General features: G+C 47.2%; 1 protein-coding gene across 2 annotated transcripts in view; it reads left to right on the top strand.

Annotated features, from left to right (window-relative positions):
- The first annotated feature begins 231 nt into the window (after positions 1-231).
- The window catches only part of TDRD9 (tudor domain containing 9), a 54,588-nt gene continuing 35,741 nt past the window's right edge, over positions 232-19,078 (top strand). Inside the window, exons 1-13 of one of the 2 annotated variants that reach the window (XM_040641332.1) lie at positions 232-1,010; positions 1,372-1,433; positions 3,543-3,597; positions 3,758-3,842; positions 5,771-5,828; positions 9,159-9,263; positions 13,413-13,510; positions 14,279-14,410; positions 15,526-15,691; positions 15,779-15,842; positions 15,919-15,982; positions 16,267-16,311; positions 17,044-17,097. In XM_040641332.1, coding sequence (XP_040497266.1) covers positions 3,563-3,597; positions 3,758-3,842; positions 5,771-5,828; positions 9,159-9,263; positions 13,413-13,510; positions 14,279-14,410; positions 15,526-15,691; positions 15,779-15,842; positions 15,919-15,982; positions 16,267-16,311; positions 17,044-17,097 — 906 coding nt within the window. In that variant the 5' untranslated portion in view covers positions 232-1,010; positions 1,372-1,433; positions 3,543-3,562. Of the gene's footprint in view, positions 1,011-1,371; positions 1,434-3,542; positions 3,598-3,757; positions 3,843-5,770; positions 5,829-9,158; positions 9,264-12,973; positions 12,991-13,412; positions 13,511-14,278; positions 14,411-15,525; positions 15,692-15,778; positions 15,843-15,918; positions 15,983-16,266; positions 16,312-17,043; positions 17,098-19,078 lie in introns of those variants that run through there. The other variant, XM_040641333.1, reaches the window with a different exon arrangement.

The following is a 19,078-nucleotide window of genomic DNA, read 5'->3' as shown; positions in this document are numbered from 1 at the left end:
TGGTATAATGTATTACATTAATTGATTTTTAGGTGTTAAATCAACTTTGCTTTTTTCAGATAAATTCCATTTGGTCATGGTGTATAATTCTTTCCATATGTTGCTGGATTTGGTTTGCTAGTACTTTGTTGCGGATTTCTGCATTTATGTTCATAAGAGATCTCGGTCTGTGGTTTTCTTGTGATGTCTCTGTCTGGTTTTGGTGTCAGAGTAATACTGGCCTCATAAAGTAAGTTGGGAAATGTTTTGTTTTTTAGAAGTTTGTGAAGAATTGGTATCAATTCTTTGGTAGAATTCAGGTCTGGGCTTTCTTTATGGGTAGTTTTGAAATTATCGATCCAATCTCTTCCTCTGTTGTAGGTCTATTCAGATTGTTTTTTTTCTTGGGTCAGTTTCAGTAGTTTGTGTCTTTTTAGGTATCTATTTCATGACAGCTGTCTACTTTGTGGCTGTACAGTTGTCCATAGCATTCCTTCGTAATCTTTCTTATTTCTGTCAAGTCAGTAGTAAGGTCCTCTCTTTCATTTGTGATTCTGTCTAGTATTTTGAATCTTCTCTCTTTTTCTCTTGGTCAAACTAGGTAAAGATTTGCCCATTTCATTGATTTTTTTTCCCCAAAGACCCAGGTTTGGCTTTTATTGATTTTTCTCTGTTGTTTTACTTTCTCTATTGCATGAAGTTTTCACTCTAGTCTTTGTCAGTTCTTGGAGGAGCGGAGCAACAACAGTCTAGGCTCTACCTGGAACAGTAACTGCAGAGGAGGAGAAGGGATGTGGGGGTGAGCTGGGACCCGCCCCCCAGCGGCTCCGGGCCCCCGTCTGTTCCTGCCAGCCGTCTCACTGCTCAGCCGGAGGCACCTGATTTGCTTGCCTGTCTCTTGTCTGTCTCTCCAGCTAGAATGTGAACTCCAAAGAGCAGGGGCCTTACCTGTCTTGTTACCACCTTACCTGCCTGCATGAAGAGAGCTCACAGGGTGCAGAGAATGAAAGTTCTGATTTCACACAAAGGAAGTATTTTGATGGGACCAGGAAGTCGAGCTGATGCTTTGAGTTTAAGTTTTACTCGTAGTTATTTTTAAAGTTTTGTATTTTGAGATTCTAGGTTACAATAGCTAAATTTCAAGGGAAAGTTTGGCAGATAATAATGAGTTTTTATAGGAGAAAACAGTGGGAGTTGAGGGGCTTGGGGCCCCATAGTGATTGTGGGGCTATGTCCTGGGGCCTCTGTGCTTTCTTCTGTTCAAGAAGGAACAGTATACTGGCTGGCGTGTGGAAGATTTTCGCACTCAGCAGCTGGACTGTTAGGTTCTGGAACCGCAGCGGCTGTGCTCACCTGGATTAACGTTTGTGCACTTCACCTTCGTAACAGGAGCAGGACCTGGTCGGGTGCCCAGTTTGTGTTGGAGCGGAGCAGCGTGTTGGTGTTTTTGCCAGGTGAGCGTCATACCTGTGACCTGGGCGGAGGCTGCATTTGTGTCTAGCCCATATTGTGAAAAATGGTACTCGCTGTGTGCGTTTAGTCTGTTTTAGACCCCGAGAACCTGAACAAGTATGATTTGCAGTTTGATCCCTTACTGGGACCTTTGAATGCTAAAGTGATTGATCACGAAGAATTTAATTTTTTGAAGGCAGTCTTACCCCCTTCAAAATTTTCAATACGATAAATGGCTTTGTTAAACTTGCTATTTCATGTATATGGTTATAAATGTGAGGTAATGGCCATCAGCGTACATTTAAAGCTCTCTTAATGACAGTGTTGTTACTGTGACACCACAAGAGTCCTTGCATCCCTTTCTTAATATTTGGGAAGATTGGCCCTTCAGATATCTGAAAAGATTAATTTCTGTTAAATTGTACTTTTTCAAAATGATGTTTTTAGTTTTTTAAAATCAAGTGGTATAGTTCGGTGGAACATTATTACAGTAATTCACACATTTTTTGTTGTTGGAAGGTAATATAGAGAGCATATGAATATTTGTGCTGGTAGATTCGGTGAACAAAAAGCCTGAATAAGAGTAACTTATACTTAATTTTGGGGTGCGGCATTTGAGTTTGTAACTTTGGTCATGTTTTGCCTAGGTCGATATGGGTTAGTTTTGTGCCCAGGAAGCAACCATTAGCTGACGGTGGGGTGGAGCTGTATTTACCCCAATAAATATTTGTCCAGGACTGTTGTGTGCATAACAGCATATTAAGGAAAAGTATGACCAGAGCAGAACCACAGTGGTATGGGCTTAAGAATACCCAAAAGTGAGAGGAATACTTTTTAACTGCTAAACATTGTCTGCAGAAAATATTAACAAATGATATTTCACAGCGTACATTGTTGTCTTTCTGTTCTGTGTTTATGTGAATGCAGGTTTGATATATGTTTATTTCATTATGTTCTTTTGGGAATGGTTCTGTACTAGTTTTGTAGGGCTGCTGTGATAAAGGGCTATGAGCTGTAAGTCTTCAGACTACAAATTTATTCTCTCACTGTCCTGGAGACCAGGAGTCCACAATCAAGGTGTTGGCAAGGCCCTGCTCCCTCTGGGATTCTGGGTAGAGTCCTCCCTTGCCTCTCCCAGACTCTGGCAGCCACCTTCCATCCATTCTTGGCGTCCCTCCTGTCTCTGCCTCCCTTGTTAACATGGCGCGCATGCTCTGTGTCTGTCCCTGTCCCTCCCCCTGAAGGGAGCACCAGTCGTATTGGAGTAAGGGCTTGTCTTCTCCAGTATGATCTCACCTTAGCTCATTATGTCTGCGGTGATACTGTTTGCAGATAAAATCATGTTCTCAGGTACTGGGGCTAGGACTTGAACATCTCTTTGGGGGACACAGTTCAACCCCATTATAGGGTTGATACTTCAGGATGACCGAAAAGCACGTGAGTTTTACTCACGTATCAATAGACGTTTCTTTTTTTTTTTTTTTTAAAGATTTTATTTATTTAACAGAGACAGCCAGCGAGAGAGGGAACACAAGCAGGGGGAGTGGGAGTGGAAGAAGCAGGCTCCTAGCGGAGGAGCCTGATGTGGGGCTCGATCCCAGAACGCCGGGATCACGCCCTGAGCCGAAGGCAGTCGCCTAACGACTGCGCCACCCAGGCGCCCCTCAATAGACGTTTCTTAAACCTAATGAAAATAATTTAGTATATCTCTGTGACCAAGACTTTTTAAAAACTATTTTTTTTTTGGTTGTAAAATGTAGCATGTTCATCGTAGGAAATTTGGAAAAGTCAGTGGGAAATAAAAAAGAAATGTAAAATTTCTCAGAGGGCCACACTTGCAGGCAGTCACTGTTGTACAAAGGAAAACAATGGAAGAGTGTGAGTTTTTCCCCATATTTTTGAGTTACTAGTAGTCAGTGTCATTGTACATTTTTATTTGCAATTGTGATGTAATTGGGCAAAGAGGATAATAACAAAGTCAAATAAAATGAATTGGTAGGGCCTTTTTTGAAAAAGACGTCATTTTAATTTAAAGGTGTTTTTTTGTTTTCGGTTTTTTTTTTCAGTAATAAATACATCCCCCCCCCCCACTTCTTTTTTTTCTTCCCTAGGTCTGGGTGAAATAAACTATATGCACGAACTTCTCACAAACATGGTTCACAAAAGGTGTGTTTCAAATGATGCAGCTTTGTTTTTACCAATATATTATTGTATTGTTCCTGCTTCAAATAATTCTGATCGTGTCAGTGAACAGTTAGTAATTTTTGTGTGTTCTCATATACATCTACTTTTTATGGACATTTTATTTCATTAATCTGTTCCCTAGGTTACAGGTCTATCCACTCCATTCAAGTGTGACTCTAGAAGAACAGAATAATGTGTTTTTAAGTCCAGTTCCTGGGTACAGAAAGGTAGGAACCCAGGAGGCAAGTTGCAAGCGCTTTGGGTACCTTTTCCTTAGAGACTCTACCAACGGAGAATGCTAACATTTCAGCTTATTTGGATCCTGTATTCTGTAGCTAGTGGCTCTCCCTAAGCACATAATTGCCTGATGAGCCAGGTATGGTGTTAATTTTGTCCTTTATTTTGCAAGTCAGTTGCTAACATTTTTAAATTTCCTCAACTTCTGGGCATTGTTGCTAGTGGATTTTGATGTCTTTTACTCTTTGGTATTTCTCAGATTGTGGGACTGTTCTGGCGTCTGCAGCACTGCTCTGGCAGCTTTGGTTAGAATCCACATTTCTTTCTCAGAGTCCATAGTCTCTCATGCTTCATTCCCCCTTCTGATTAACCCCCCCCTTTCTTTTTTTTTTTTTAAGATTTTATTTATTTATTCGACAGAGATAGAGACAGCCAATGAGAGAGGGAGCACAAGCAGGGGGAGTGGGAGAGGAAGAAGCAGGCTCATAGTGGAGGAGCCTGATGTGGCGCTCGATCCCAGAACGCCAGGATCACGCCCTGAGCCGAAGGCAGACGCTTAACCGCTGCGCCACCCAGGCGCCCCAACCCCCCCCCCTTTCTTTATCCCTTTCTTCTCCTACCGATCTTCCTAGTTCTTATGTTCCATAGATGAGAGAAACCATATGATAATATTGTCTTTCTCTGCTTGACATATTTCACTTAGCATTATCTCCTCCAGTGCCGTCCATGATGCAGCAAGGGCTTCAGAGGGGAGGGGGTGGGGGAATGGGATAGGCTGGTGATGGGTAGTAAGGAGGGCACGTATTGCATGGTGCACTGGGTGTTATACGCAAATAATGAATCATGGAACTTTACATCAAAAACTAGGGATGTACTGTATGGTGACTAACATAATATAATAAAAAAGATTATTATAAAAAAAAAGAATCCACACTTCTCAGTCCTAGTTAAAGAGGATTTCTTTAATCTCAGATTATGTGTGGACCATGGGAATGTCTTAGCACAACCCTTCTAGAGCTGCTTGAGATGGTCAGGAATGTCTCATGCACAGTTCAGCCTCCTTGCTTCCAGTACAGATGTTCAGACTCTAGGGTAGCCAGGACCTTGCATGGTGTCCCAGTGCTGCCAGAGGCCCAGCCCTTCGTCTGTGTGTTAGCTTGGTTGTGCTTTTTGCCAGCACCCCTGAAGTCCCACATCTGAGGTTGGGGACAGCTATCTTTGCCTGGCTTCTTGCCTGTTGTTTTAAAGCACCTGCTGTGTTGCCAGGCTTTGTGTGGGAGGGATTACGCAGGAAGAGGGGTAGCAGTTAAGATCATGCATGTGGACCTGGGAAGAGAGGTGGCATGAGTCCCTGTCACCTGTTGTTGTGTGACTTTGAGCAGATCACCTCTCTGAGACTTGTGTTGTTTGAATGCAGACAGTTAGGAATTGTAGTGTGTGTGTGTGGACTAACATTGCAGTAGCGGCACAGTGCCTGGCTCTGTGCCTGGGTGCGAGCAGTACGAGGAGATAGGTGCTCTTTATTGAACACTCGGTTCATGCCAGCAACAATTCTGAGCACTTTGCCCTTGTTAACTCCTGGGATCTTCACAACAGCCCTGTTGGGGCGGCCATCCTCCTTATTACGTGCGTGCTGTGTATGAGAACCACGAGGTAAGTAACTGGCCCAACGCCCCACCCTGGTGTAGGGCAGAGCTGGGAGCCCACCCTGCACCAAGTCCCCCACCCCCCTCCTGGACCCCTGAGCAGTTGTAGCTTGTAGAAAACAGGAAAACTATTAATTTTAAAATTTGAATCCAATATTTACATTAAAAAGCTTTTAAATAATTTTTGAGCTTGAGGTGTTTTTTTTCACCTTTGCCTAATGTTTCCAGTATACAGTAGGAACGTCAGATGCTTTGTTTTTGATGTTTGATAGATTATCCTGTCTACCAACATCGCAGAGAGCTCCGTCACAGTTCCAGATGTCAAATACGGTAAGGCGCCTCTCGGTTTTCCCCACGTTGAGAACTGTAGTATTTGTAGGCAGATCTGCCCCTCAGGAATTCGTCTTCCTCCTCATCCCCATCTCTTGTTTGGAAGTTTCTCCGTACTTGTAGTTCACCATTTCCTCCTCCTCTGGGGCATTGTGAGGCCCTTGTGGACAGGAGAGCTTGGGGCTGCCGCATGTTGGGTTCTGAGGCTGGAGGGAAGGGTGTGGGCAGGAGCTTGGCTGATCTGTCACTCAGGGTAGCTTTAGTGGGTTACCGTGTCAACTCAGAGGGAAGCTACTCATAATTTGGTATTTTCCATATATGATTACTTTGTGAGATTGCTTTATTAATGGATTTTCTACGTTTATTAATTCATATTTTGAAGCCTCACATGTGCCAGGCACTGCTTTCGATGCTGGGGAAACAGTGATGACTAAGCCAAAGCCCTGTCTCATGGTGGCTGTGTTCTGTGTTCTGATGGGAGAGACAGACAGCAGGCAAAAATATGTATCATTTCAGGGAGAGCTCAGTGCTGTGTAGGAGAGTGCATCAGACAGAGGGTTATAGTTATTGGGAAAAATGATCTTTTAGACAGGGTGATGTGGGAACATCTTGCTGAGGAAGTGGTATTTGAACAAGACTTGAATCGAGTGAGGAATGAGCCATGGGAAGACGTGGTTCAGGCTTGGGGAATGGGTTTGAGGAGAAGCAAGGGGACAGAGTGGGTGGACAGATAAACACGTAAACTTGGGGGAATGACAGTGTCTTATCTCTGTGCCAGGGATGATTCTAGCTGCTAGAGAAATAGTAAACAGGCAAAAGTCTTTGTTCTCAGATACCTTCAGTGTAGGTAATTGAAAGACAGACAAATAAAATGAGACATGCAGTATGTGAAATGATGGTGTGTCTAAGAGGAAGAAGTAGAGGGGGCAGGGGGTAGTGGGGAAGGGCAACTGAGGTTGTTGATGGAGTGGCCGGGGAAGGGGTAGGGGCTGGGGGAGGAATGTTTGTAGGAGGAACAGAGTGTGCAAAGTCTGTGAAGCAAGTGCAGGAAGATTGGTAAAGGAAGTAGGGAGACTGGGGAGCTGGACCAGGCGTGCGGGAAGGAAGTGGTTGGAGGGAGAGGTCAGGGAAGTAAAGGGGTGGGGTACCAGGTCATGCAAGGCCTTCTAGGGCATGTGAGGCCTTTGGGTTTTGCTGGTGAGAGAGTTCTGAGAGTAGGGATGACTTACCTGCAGTCCATCCAAGGGCAGACTACAGCGGGGCTGAGGGGAGTGGGGGTGCTGAGTGAGGAGGGTACGACTAGTGTGGGCAAGAATCCGTGGTGGTTTGCAGGGGGATTTGGTGGGAGGAACGTAAGGAGTGGCCAGTTCTGGAGAGGTGTGCTGGGGGATCTGGTGCGGGGCTGTGGGAGACATGGAGCGGTAAGGTGGGGACACCTGCTGTGTGTCCAGGAATAGTCGGCTGTGTAGCCTGGAGACCAGCGGTCCACGGGTGGCCGCGCTCCCCAGCAAGTGCACATGGGGAAGGCGTTTCTGGTATTTAAAGATGGGCAGTAATGGGGAGCTGCAGAGGGACAGCCAGCAAAGTCCTAGAAACCAAATCAGAAGGTGTTGTGAGGAAGATGGGGTGGACAAGAATGTCATGCTGATGATTGGTCAGGTTTGAAGAAGACTGGAAATTGGCTATGGATTTAGCAACATGGACGTCATTGGTGACCTTGACCAGAGCAGTTTTGCTGGAGGTCACAAAAGGATGGAAGGGGAGAGGCATTGGAGGCAGTGAAGTCAGCACTCCCGAGGCATTCTGCTGTAAAGGGGAGCAGAGAAATAGGGCAGTAGCTGAACGGCAGCTGGAGCCAACAGAACACATTTCCAGTACCAGTGGGAGACCCAGCAGCACTTTTCCTGGGTGACGGGAAACGTACAGAGGACGATGCAGGAGCGAGGGCCCGGTTGCTGTGGCCTCGTCCTTGTGAAGGGCAGAGGAGATGCGATGGGGCATCGCATGGGTGCTTGGCCTCTGTGTGCATGTGGGTGGTTTCCCTTTGCTCCCAGGGAAAGGCTGGAGTGTGAGGAGAGGTGCCCGAAGGAGCTCATGAGGCCCTCTACTGCCTCGGCTTCCCCCAGTGAGCCAGAGGCGTGGCCGTTAGCACACAGTGAGACGAGGGGGCCGTAGAGATTTGACAGGACCCTGAAGACTTGGGGGAGTGAGGTTGATGGACCAGGGGCTGTGTCCCCTGAGGGCCACTCGAGCCTAGTGGCCAGGAATAGAAAGGGGGCAGTCCATCTGCTGGCCTGATGGGTTTGTCCTTCTCTGGCTCCAGGAACTGCGCAGTGGAGGCCTGGGCTGTGCTTGGTCAGACTAGCAGATCAGAATGGGAAGGCACAGAGTTCCCAATACCTTCAGGGAGTGGAGCTGAAGTTTGGTCAGCAGGGAAGGGAGGACTGGAGGCAGCAAATGGAGGGAGAGCTAACAGGTCATAAGATGGACAGATCGTGGGGCCATCTACAGGGAGTAAGGATAGCTGTGTAGGCCTGGAGGCAGGGAGAGGAAGGATAATTCTGGTTCAGAGAGGGGCACTTTCTGTCACTGTAATGCCGGTGTCAGGTGCGGCCCTGGGTGGAGGGTGGAGGACAGGATGATCAGAGGGAGTTGATGGGATGCCTCCATTGTTTGCTGGGCATGAAAGTCACCAAAAATTCTGGTGGGAGCAGCGTTGGAGGAGGTGAGGACTGGGGAGCCAGAAGAGGGTGGTGGTGGTGGTGAAGTGAATGAGGCAGAGGTTTTCTGGGAGGGCGGTAGCAGGGAGGGGTGGAGAGGACACATACTGCTCCTTCATGCCCAGCGTGTGAGGGGTCGGGGACAAGAGGGCACCCTGCCTGCCAGCCTGGCCTGCTTCCTACAGTCAAAACAGGGATGGTCTGTCCAGGGGGGACTTGGAGGGGCTTCCATCAGTTGGGTCCCACAGATAAGGACACTGAAGCTCCGAGAAGCCAAGCAGCTTGCACTCTGCCCTGGATTTGAGCCCCTGCAGTCCAGCACTGCCGTCGTCGTGCCCCTCTGACCGTGCTCTTTTGGGTGCAGTCCAGACAGGCTCTTCATATGGCATGTTGGGTCCACAGGGCTTATGTCCTCTATGCCCAAAGGCTCCCAGTCCTTACAGTAAAGACTGTGAGCCTGGGCAGTAAGTGGCCGTGCATTTGCAGAGCTTCTGTACGTGCACTGATTCTAAAGACAGCGTGTTTCATACTGTTTTGTCGCTATGCATTGTGATTATTACAGTTATTTCTTGTTATCATGGTGTTTACATTCCTTTTTTTTAAATGACAGTTATAGATTTTTGTTTGACTAGAACTCTGGTTTGTGATGAAGATACGAATTATCAGAGTCTGCGATTGAGCTGGGCCTCTAAAACCAGTTGTAATCAGAGAAAAGGTAAGGCGTTCGTGTCCCGCACGGTAATGAATTGTGGCACATTCAGGTGTCTTTAAAAATTTTTGGTTTTTGTGTTTTTACTCTTATGCTGATACTTTGTTCACTGGAACCGGTTCGAAGTTTTCAGCAGCAGTGACTTCTGTCATCAGACCCTACATTTAGATCTGTGATTCTCCTCTCGTCCGTAGAGTCAGGTGACAGCTTTTGTATGTAACAGACAAGCATCTGCTCATCTCAGCACTACCAGTTTTTGCGGTGAATGCAGAAAGTGTTTGGGGAATGGTTACGGAGACCAAGTTAATTTTTGATCATTTTAAATTAACTTTTGGTAATCCTTCCTCTGACTTCTCCCCAAGTCCTGATCCTTCTAGGGTTAATTTTCCAAATTGGTTCCACAGAGGGTCCCGCATTTGCCGTGATGTGCGCGTGTTGTATCACTGGGGAGTTGAGGGTATGGAGGGTCTGTCCGGGTGGGAGGCCTTTGACCCCAGTGGAGGTGCAGTTGTGATGTGCTTGGACAGGTTGCTCCTGTCACCTGTGGGGGTCGGGCCCCAGGGGGCAGCATTCTCAGTGTGGACCGAGGGGTGGCTTGTGTTTTATCAGAGCACTCGCAGGGAGGGCGGATGAAGGGCCGTTCCGAAATACCTGTCGGGCAGTAAAGCTGCTGCGTCCTTGAGAGAGTAGAGGCAACATTCATTGAGTGTTTGATGTGAACTTGTTAAATCCTCGTCCCACCCTGTGAGGTAGTACACGGTGGCTGTCTGGGCTGCACTGGACCAGGGACAGTGGTGGCCCTGCTCTGGCTGCGTCCGCGTCCTTAACACGCACCTCTGCTGCCTGCCCTGAGCCAGCTTGCCCGGAGGGGGCGTGAGACTGAATGACCGAGCAGCCACTCACATCTGGGCAGGAGCGGCTTCTTTTTTTTTTTTTTTTTTTTAAAGATTTTATTTATTTATTTGACAGAGATAGAGACAGCCAGCGAGAGAGGGAACACAAGCAGGGGGAGTGGGAGAGGAAGAAGCAGGCTCATAGCAGAGAAGCCCGATGTGGGGCTCGATCCCACAACGCCGGGATCACGCCCTGAGCCGAAGGCAGACGCCCAACCGCTGTGCCACCCAGGCGCCCCGCCAGAAGCGGCTTCTCACTGGGCATGTGGAAAAACTGGATGTTGAGTTATGTACCTCTCTACCCAGAACTGCCCCCCAAACAAAAACCCATGCTCAGAAAAAATGACTAGAAATAAATACCCAAAAATGTTCAAGTGATTATCTTTGGGGAAGTCTTGAGATTATAGGAGTTTTAGCCTTTGTCTGTTTTTCAGTATATTCAAGATTTCTGTAATAAAAATTCTTTCTCCTACAAGAAGCTGCAAGAATCGTCCATAGAGTCCCCCGAACCCCTGCCCCAGCATCTCCAGCTTGTTAGCAGGGAGCTCTCCCAGCTGCAGTCGGGCGCTTGATGTAGGTACGATGCATTGGCCACTTTGATACGCGCTCCGGTGTGTGTCCTGTGCAGTTCGATGCTGTGTGTAGACTCGTATCAGCACCACCGTCTGAACACGGACCTGTTCGTTGCCTGGAAGGAGCGGCCCAGTGCCGCCACTTTGTAGTCACATCCCCAGCGTGCTCTGCCAACCGCTGGGCTCTTGTTCATGGGCTTGTTGTTGCGAGGCCGTTGGACACATGGAGTTATGCAGCAGGTGACTTTAGATGGGCTTTCTTCGCTCACCATAACCTCCTGAGGACCCGTGCAGTTGCTGCGTGTATCCGGAGTCCCTCTTGCTGCTGGATCCCATCGTGCCGTTCGCCCGTGGAAGGACATTTGAGTATCTCTGGTTCTCAGCGATCTCAAATTAAGCCACTGTGGATATGGACGTGCAGGCTTTGTGTGGACATTAGTTCTCATTTCTCTGGGATAAAAGCCCAGGAGTGCAATTACTGGGGGACACGGGGAGCACGTGGTGAGTTTTGTAACAAACTGCCCCCCCCCGTTGCTGTGGCAGCTGCACCGTTTCGCGTCCCCACCAGCTGCGTATGTGATCGTTTGCTGCACGTCGTCGCCAGCCTGCCGTGTTACTGCGGGTGTGTGAGCACGGCTCCCTGCGACTGGGATGGCTGAGGCGAGTGGCTCGTCCTCTGCGTCTCTCGACGGAGCCCGTTTACAGCTGCACTGTGTGCGCGCTGACTGTTGGGCTTGGGAGCTCTCCGTGCAGCCGCCACACCAGTCCTGTGTGAGCTGTTACGTGTGTGGTTCGCACGCGTGTCTCCCATTCCGTTCTGTATGTTCTCTTTTCATCCTCCTCACAGCTCTTTCAAAGAGAAGTTTTAAATTTGGCCGAGGTCCAATGTATCCGTTTGTCCTTCTGTGGATCGTTTGGGGTCACGCGTAGGAGTGCTTCCCCTCGCCCTGGCTCGCAGGTGGTTCTCCGGAGTTTTCTTCTCAGAGTGTTCTACCTGTGTGTTCTGTACTTATGGCTGCGACCCATTTGAACTACTTTCTGTAATTACTTGTCTGAGGTGTGGGGTGAGGTGCATTTCTTTGCCTGTGGATGTCCAGTTGTTTCAGCACCACTGAATTTTCCGCACGGAGTGGCTTCTGCACCTGGTGAAGTGTCGCTGGGGCACACCTGTGTGGGACTCTGCCTGGGTGCTTGGTGTCGTCCTGTTGGCGTGCACGTCTCTCCCTTCACCGGCAGCGTGCTGGTTGTGGCGAGACTTCACCTACAGCAGACAGGCTTCTCCCACTTCACTCTTCACTTTCAAAATTGTCGGAGTTATTCTACTTTGCCCTCCCATACAGGTTTTAGAATGAGCTTATCTAGGTCGCAAAAAAATCATCTTGTGATTTTGATAGGAATTGTGTTAAATCTGGCAGTCATTTTGTGGAGAATGGGTGTGTTTGTTATGTTGAGTCCTTCCGTCCCTGCACACAGTGTATGTGTCTCCATTTATTAAGGTCTTCTTTGATTTCTTTAATCAGCGTTGTGTTGTTTCCAGCATAAAGATCCTAAGTATTTCGTTTTACTTGGAGTGATTGTAAATATTTTATTTATTTATTTGAGAAAGAGAGAGCACAAACAAGGGGAGGGGCAAAAGGAGAGGGAGAAGCAGACTCCCTGCTGAGCATGGAGCCCATGGACGTGGGGCTCGATCAATAGACGCTTAACCGACTGAACCACCCAGGTGCCCGGCATTGCGTTTTTAATTTTGGTTTTTACCAATTGTGGTATATAAAAATGTGATTGACTTTTGTGTGTCATTCTTCTATCCTGTGACTTTGCCGAATTTGCTAATCGGTTCTAGGAGTTGTTTTTGTTTTTGTTTTTGGTCATTAGCTTGGAGTTTTCTACTTAGACAGTCCTGTCGTGTGCAGGTAGGTGCGGGGTGGGGGTGATGGCAGTGCTGAAGTCTGGACTCACCACTCGACCTCCTGATGGGGAGGGGATCTACCAGGAGAAATGGTGGGGGTGGGGGGGCAGGAGGGCACACTCCCCCTCCATCTTTCCTGACTCCACATGTGGGGAAGGAAAGAACCTCCCTGGGCTGCCCCATTTTGTAAAGCTGAGTATTAGGGACACTCTTCCCCCTTGCCCCATTTTCTTTCCTTGGGAGATTTTATTTTGTTTTGGGATAAAGGAGTTTTTACTCCACAGGCAGTACAGTTGCAAGAGAAGAGTCATTCATGGTGATGTGTGAAGGCCAGGCCTGACTCCGAGCCCTTTACACAGGTGTGAGGATAGATGACAGCCGCAAAGAGCCCAAGGCAGGTGCTGACAGCCTGCGCCATAGCCACGTCACTGGGGGAGCCACACCCGCTCCCGCCAACTTTTACTCTTGTGTTTTTATTATTATGAGCTTTGCATTTGCAGGAAATGTCTTGTATTTAAAATGTTTTGATTTCCATTAGATATCGGGGCCAACATTGGTTTCTTTAGAAATACGGTTGGGTTTTATACTGTAGATTATGGAGTAGAAGTCAGCACTTAATCTGCCTATGTACGAGGACTTCTGACAGTCATCTATTCTAAGTGTTTACTGCCCTAGTCTGGTAGAAGAGGTTTTCCTTAATATTTAATGGTTATCCTTAAATATTTATGCTAACGTTAAAGTGACTCATGTCAAATGGTGTTTGGTTGCTTCCCCTCCGCAGGCCGTGCGGGGCGAGTATCTAAAGGGTGCTGTTACAGACTGATCCACAGGGATTTCTGGGACAGCTCCATCCCTGACCACGTCGTTCCTGAGATGCTGGTAATACTCTCTGGTCATTTTCAAAGTTTATTTTTTACAGAGTTTTACTGAATCGTCTAAGTATAATTTTAGGTGTTCTATAATTTTGATTCCAGAAAAATCATCATCTGCCCAAGCTAGTCTTTATTATTATTATTTTTTAAAGATTTTATTTATTTACTGGACAGAGAGAGACACAGCTAGAGAGGGAACACCAGCAGGGGGAGGGGGAGAGGGAGAAACAGACTGCGCTGAGCAAGGAGCCCGATGCGGGGCTCGATCCTAGGACCCTGGGATCATGACCCGAGCAGAAGGCAGATGCTTAATGACTGAGCCACCCAGGTGCCCCCAAACTCCCCCAAACTAGTCTTTACTCGAAGTGCTGGCTTGCCGTTAACTAAGCGCCAGGCACTCTGCTAGGACTTCACATGCGTGTTCAGTTTCTCCTGGGAGGAGTGGTTCCTCGCGTCTCTGGGCTCCACAGCCCCTTTGTAGCTCATGAACGTCCGGTTGGCTGTTTGCTTCTTCTCAGTCTCTCCTCTCTTCTTCCTTCTCTGCTTCATCTTTCTCTTCCTTCTCTCTCCCCCCTTCTCCCTCCCGTTTCTGTCACCTCTTCTTGTCTCTGTCCTGCTCTTTCTCCTTCTCTCACCCTCCGTCTCTCTCTCCCATCTTCTGTTTTTCTTTCTGTTTTTCTCCTCCTCTCTTCTGCTTCTGTGTCTGAAGTACCGGTCATGTGGGTAGGTTAATTATTTTGTTATTTTATTATTTCTAAATTTTTGCTCTTTTCAGCGTTGTCCCTTAGGAAGCACAATATTGAAAGTGAAATTGCTGGACATGGGTGAACCAAGAGCTTTGCTGGCAACCGCCCTTTCTCCGCCTAGTCTGAGTGACATTGAACGAACCATCCTTCTACTAAAGGAGGTACATCTGTCTGATGTACATCAGTGTTGGGAAGAGCTAAGATTTTGTTGGGTAAATTTCAGAAGTTTCCTAATGTGGATAGCTTTAAAGTTGACAGAGCATGTGTAATTTGCCTCATTGTTGATTGCAGATTCCATACCTGTTGTTTACCCCAATTTTGTTAGTTGTCCTGCTGAGGCTCTCAACTTTGCTGGCTCCCCCTCCCTCCTCCACCACTCCCTCCCCCACCTGCTGTGTGCTGGCTCCACGGGGAGTGCTGGGAGAAGAGATGTGTATGATGATGTTGAATGGTTATTCTTAAATACACCTTTCTGCAAATGTTAAAGTAATTAACGCTAAGTGGTGTTTGCACATTTCTTCTTCGAAGGCCTGGCGGGTCAAGTGTCTAAAGCGCCCTGTTGTAGGCTGATGCGCAGGGATTCCCAGCAGCTCCCCGCCACCCCCAGGCATGTGCCTGTGGTGCCTGTCAGCTCCTGCGCTCTCTCCCTGCAGTTCTGTCTCCACCCATCCTCTAGGGGCTCCATCCCTTGCTGGAAACTGCTTTGCCTCCTTGGATTCCTGGTCTCGACACCCTGCTCATGCTGTGTTCTTGCTGCTTGCAGCCCTGGCCTTTGCCGGCATTCCACTTCTTGGGGCTGTAGATACTCTGCTTCTGGCCTCGAAGTTGGGGGTGCTCTGGCATTTGCCTTTATCTTGATTCTGGTTTGTGTTTCTATGAAATACCCTTTGTCAAGTTAAGGAAGTTTCTCCCCACAGACAGTTTAATACGTTGTGTTGTGCGTGACCCCCACGATGTGTTAGTTAGGCCTTTGGTTTCATATGGTGCATGCCATATTTGTTAAATTGTGAGTGAGGTAGACTTTTGTGGGCATATCTTGAGTGTTACCTCGCAGCGTCGCCCTTTTAAAAAATAATAAAATGTAGTCTAAGTTCTTAAAAGCATTAAGAGAATTATTTTTCGGTAGCATCAATTTTTTACAAGTCATTTTAGATGTCTTTTAGAATCTTAATCCCCAGAATTTGGTCTGCATTTCCTGTTTAGACTCCCTACCTTAAGGGAAAAGGGAGCAAGAAGAAGTCAGTGCTTGCTAACGGGGTGAATTTATTTTGTAAAGGTCGGTGCACTTGCAGTGAGTGGGCAAAGAGAAGATGAGAACCCCCATGATGGCGAACTGACCTTCTTAGGAAGAGTCTTAGCCCAGCTTCCTGTTAATCAACAGCTCGGTAAACTCATAGTCCTTGGACACGTATTTGGATGTCTAGATGAATGTCTTATTATAGGTAAGTGTGAGTGCACGGAAATCTGCCGGGAGGGGTGTGGAATGCCACTCTAACCATCTCGCCTCGTCTTTGTTTTTCTCTTGTTAGCGGCAGCTCTTTCTTTGAAGAATTTTTTTGCAATGCCTTTTAGGCAGCATCTTGATGGATACAGGTACGTAATAGTCCTATTTCTAAAAGTCACTTTGTTTTAATGGTATCACATGACACTGTTTGTTATCTGTTTATAGGAACAAAGTGAATTTCTCTGGCAATAGTAAGAGTGACTGTATTGCACTTGTCGAGGCGTTTAAAGTAAGTTTTCTCTGTGCAGGCGGGGAAAGCAACTATCATGGATCGTTAGTACATTTTCCTACCGTAGCCCTGTCTCTGCTGAAAGCATCGTGAGGCTTGTTGATGTCCAACATGAAACAGACCATGTGGGAAGAAGTAAATGGGGGTGGGAGTTCAATTTTATGAAGTTGAATGGAAAAAATTAAATTTGTAAGTTTTCTGTAGTCAAAATGTGTTGAAATGAGACTTTAAAATTTTTTAATTAGCTAATAAAGTGTTTTTGAAACTGGGTCATTTATTTTTAGGCTTGGCAAACTTGCAGACAGAGAGGAGACCTGCGGCATCCAAAGGTTGGTTCTTTCATTGGTAGCCAGTTGTAAGGGACCCAGGGAGACTCCCCAACACTTCTCTCTTGGCCTCACCACCAAGGTGACACAGGAGAGCGCCAAGCCTGAGCTGAGGTCACTGTGGCCTGTCCTCAGAGGGCGGCAGGCTCTAACAGTGAGCAGGCAGTCCTAGGGCAAAGAGCCTGTCTTTGCTGGCAGTGGTCCCTTGCAGGGGCGGCTCCTGGGCCTTGGGAACTGCGCAGAGCCCTGCTGTGTGGTGGCCTTCCGCCCCTGAGTCCCCATGATGCTCTGCAGGGTCGGGAGCCTCCTCAGTGGCCAGTGCTCAGTGCCTGCAGGTGTGGGCCTCGAGGAGCCCGCTCACAGCTAAGAACTCTGAAGGCTTTCCTCTTGCTGCTGTGAACTCGGTTGTAGAGAGTAGGCTTAAAAGAATTCAACATGTAGGCCTCCCTTTTTTTTTTTTTTTTTTTTTTGGTCAAGTTTTGTTCTCCTTCTAAACTGATTAGGTTCAAAAGACTGTTGATGGGTTTGTGTGTTTAAATTTGCCATGTCTAGAGGTATCCTTATTAACAGTTACTCGCGTTAAGGTTAAAGCTTCCTTTTAAAGAGCCAGCCGTGGTTTTTCTTCGGTTGGTGTACATGTTCTTTCTGATTTCTATTTTTAGATGACGTAGATGTATTATGGTAGCCAAATTCGCTCTAATTTGTTAACACTGAGTATTGTGCCTTTATTTAAAGGATGAACTTGATTGGGGGCGGTTAAATTACATTCAGATCAAGAGAATCAGAGAGGTGAGTTGTGAGTTCTGTGGCTGAGAATAAAGACGGCGCGTCCAGTGTTTGTGAAGTGCCTGTGGCGTGCAGCATGGTGTGAGCGCTCGGGCTGCAGTGGGGGTCTGTGTACATGTTACATGTGTAGGATGCAGTTTTTATAGTATGTAACTCATGAGTATTTATGTTTAAGTATAACATGGAGCGCGCATATGCAACTTGTATGTATGATTAAATATATGTATTTAACTCCTATTAATTTAGTTCTCTTGTAATTTCAAAGGCGATAACATCATTTTCTCATTCTGCATGTTGCGTACGTGTGCCCTCTCGGATTCTTGATTAGATTTGTGTGTTCAGGGGTTCCCCAAGACCACCCTCGGGCTCCGTGATTGGTTAGAAGGACTCACAGATCTCAGAAAAGCTATTCTATTTATGGTTATAGTTTATTATAGCTAAGGGATACAGGTTAAAATTAGCAAAGGTGAAAGGCACACGGGGAGAAGTCCAGACAACACACGTGCCAGGCTTCCCTTCTCTCCCCTGTGGGCGTGAGGGCACAGCCAGCTCTACCGGCAGCCATGGGTGACAGCAGGCGTGAGGGATTGCCAACCGGAGAGGCTCACTTGGGCCTTGGTGTCCAGGTTTGTACTTGAGGGTGTTTATGTAGGCCTGGGGCGCCTGCATAGCTGACCCTCGTGACTCAGTTGTTCGCCCCTCCAGATCTCACGCTGCTACTGCATGGCACAGGGCCTCCACCCTAAATCCTATTGCTGCCACCAGCTCCTGCTCAGCCCCAAGGCCTCAGGCCAACAGGACACTCTTCTGCGGCAGAATGGTCCAAGGGCTGAGAGGCTGTGTCCCAGGAACCAGATCTGGCTTTGGAATGTGCAGGGTGTGGACAGCCCAGGCCTGTTGGGTTAACCCTTCGCTGTGCAGTGTGCACAGGCTTAGCCTGTTTTACGTAGAGGACTTTCTCTGGGTTTGCTTTGTTGGTCTTTGGTGTAGGTTTTTTGGGGGAAGGGGAAAGGTAGAGGATTTTAATTGATTTTTGCTTTTTTTCTGTTAATTTAGCCCTTTGTCTCTTGGTTTAGTATTTAAGTCTTCCTGAGATGAATATTTAATCCATGAATACTTCTAGTTTTTCTAGTTAAAAGCTTTTTCTTTTTTTTTTTTTTTTTTTAAAGATTTTATTTATTTGACAGAGAGACAGCCAGTGAGAGAGGGAACACAAGCAGGGGGAGTGGGAGAGGAAGAAGCAGGCTCCCAGCGGAGCAGGGAGCCCAATGTGGGTCTCGATCCCAGGACCCTAGGATCACACCCTGAGCCGAAGGCAGACGCTGAGCCACCCAGGTGCCCCTAGTTAAAAGCGTTTAAGCTGTGTATTTTCTTGTTTGGCCATATCCCGTTGATTTTTGATAAGTAGGGATTATTATTCCCGTCTCTTAACTTTTTTTAGTGTCGGTTTCCTCCTTGACTAAAGAGTTTTTTTTTTAAAGATTTTATTTATTTATGTGACAGAGAGACAGCCAGCGAGAGGGAACACAGCAGGGGGAGTGGGAGAGGAAGAAGCAGGCTCCCAGCGGAGGAGCCCGATGTGGGGCTCGATCCCAGAACGCCGGGATCACGCCCTGAGCCGAAGGCAGATGCTTAACGACTGCGCTACCCAAGCGGCCCTGACTGAAGAGTTTTTAAGTGGAATATTTGAATTTTCACTTAGAAATATTTTCAGATGTCTTGTTTTGTGATTCATTTCAGATTTTATTGCATTTTGGTCAGAAAAGGTGACTTGCATACTTTTATGCTGACTTTTAACTAAGAAGTCCTATGTGACAACAGCCTTATGAAAGGGTTCAGGAGCATGGAAGTACATAGGCTGACATTGGGTGATGCGCCTGGCCCTACCTTCCGTGTTCCAGGCTTTCCCCGCCTCCTCACAGGTCATGATTTTCAAGGTTTTCTGTCTTTCCAGTTCTTTTTAGTTGTCTTCCAGTTAATGTTC

The sequence above is a fragment of the Ursus maritimus genome, unplaced genomic scaffold, assembly GCF_017311325.1.
Source record: "Ursus maritimus isolate PB19 unplaced genomic scaffold, ASM1731132v1 scaffold_25, whole genome shotgun sequence".
NCBI lineage: Eukaryota > Metazoa > Chordata > Mammalia > Carnivora > Ursidae > Ursus > Ursus maritimus.
Note: the sequence above shows the minus strand (reverse complement) of the source record. Positions and strands in the feature narration are given on the sequence as shown.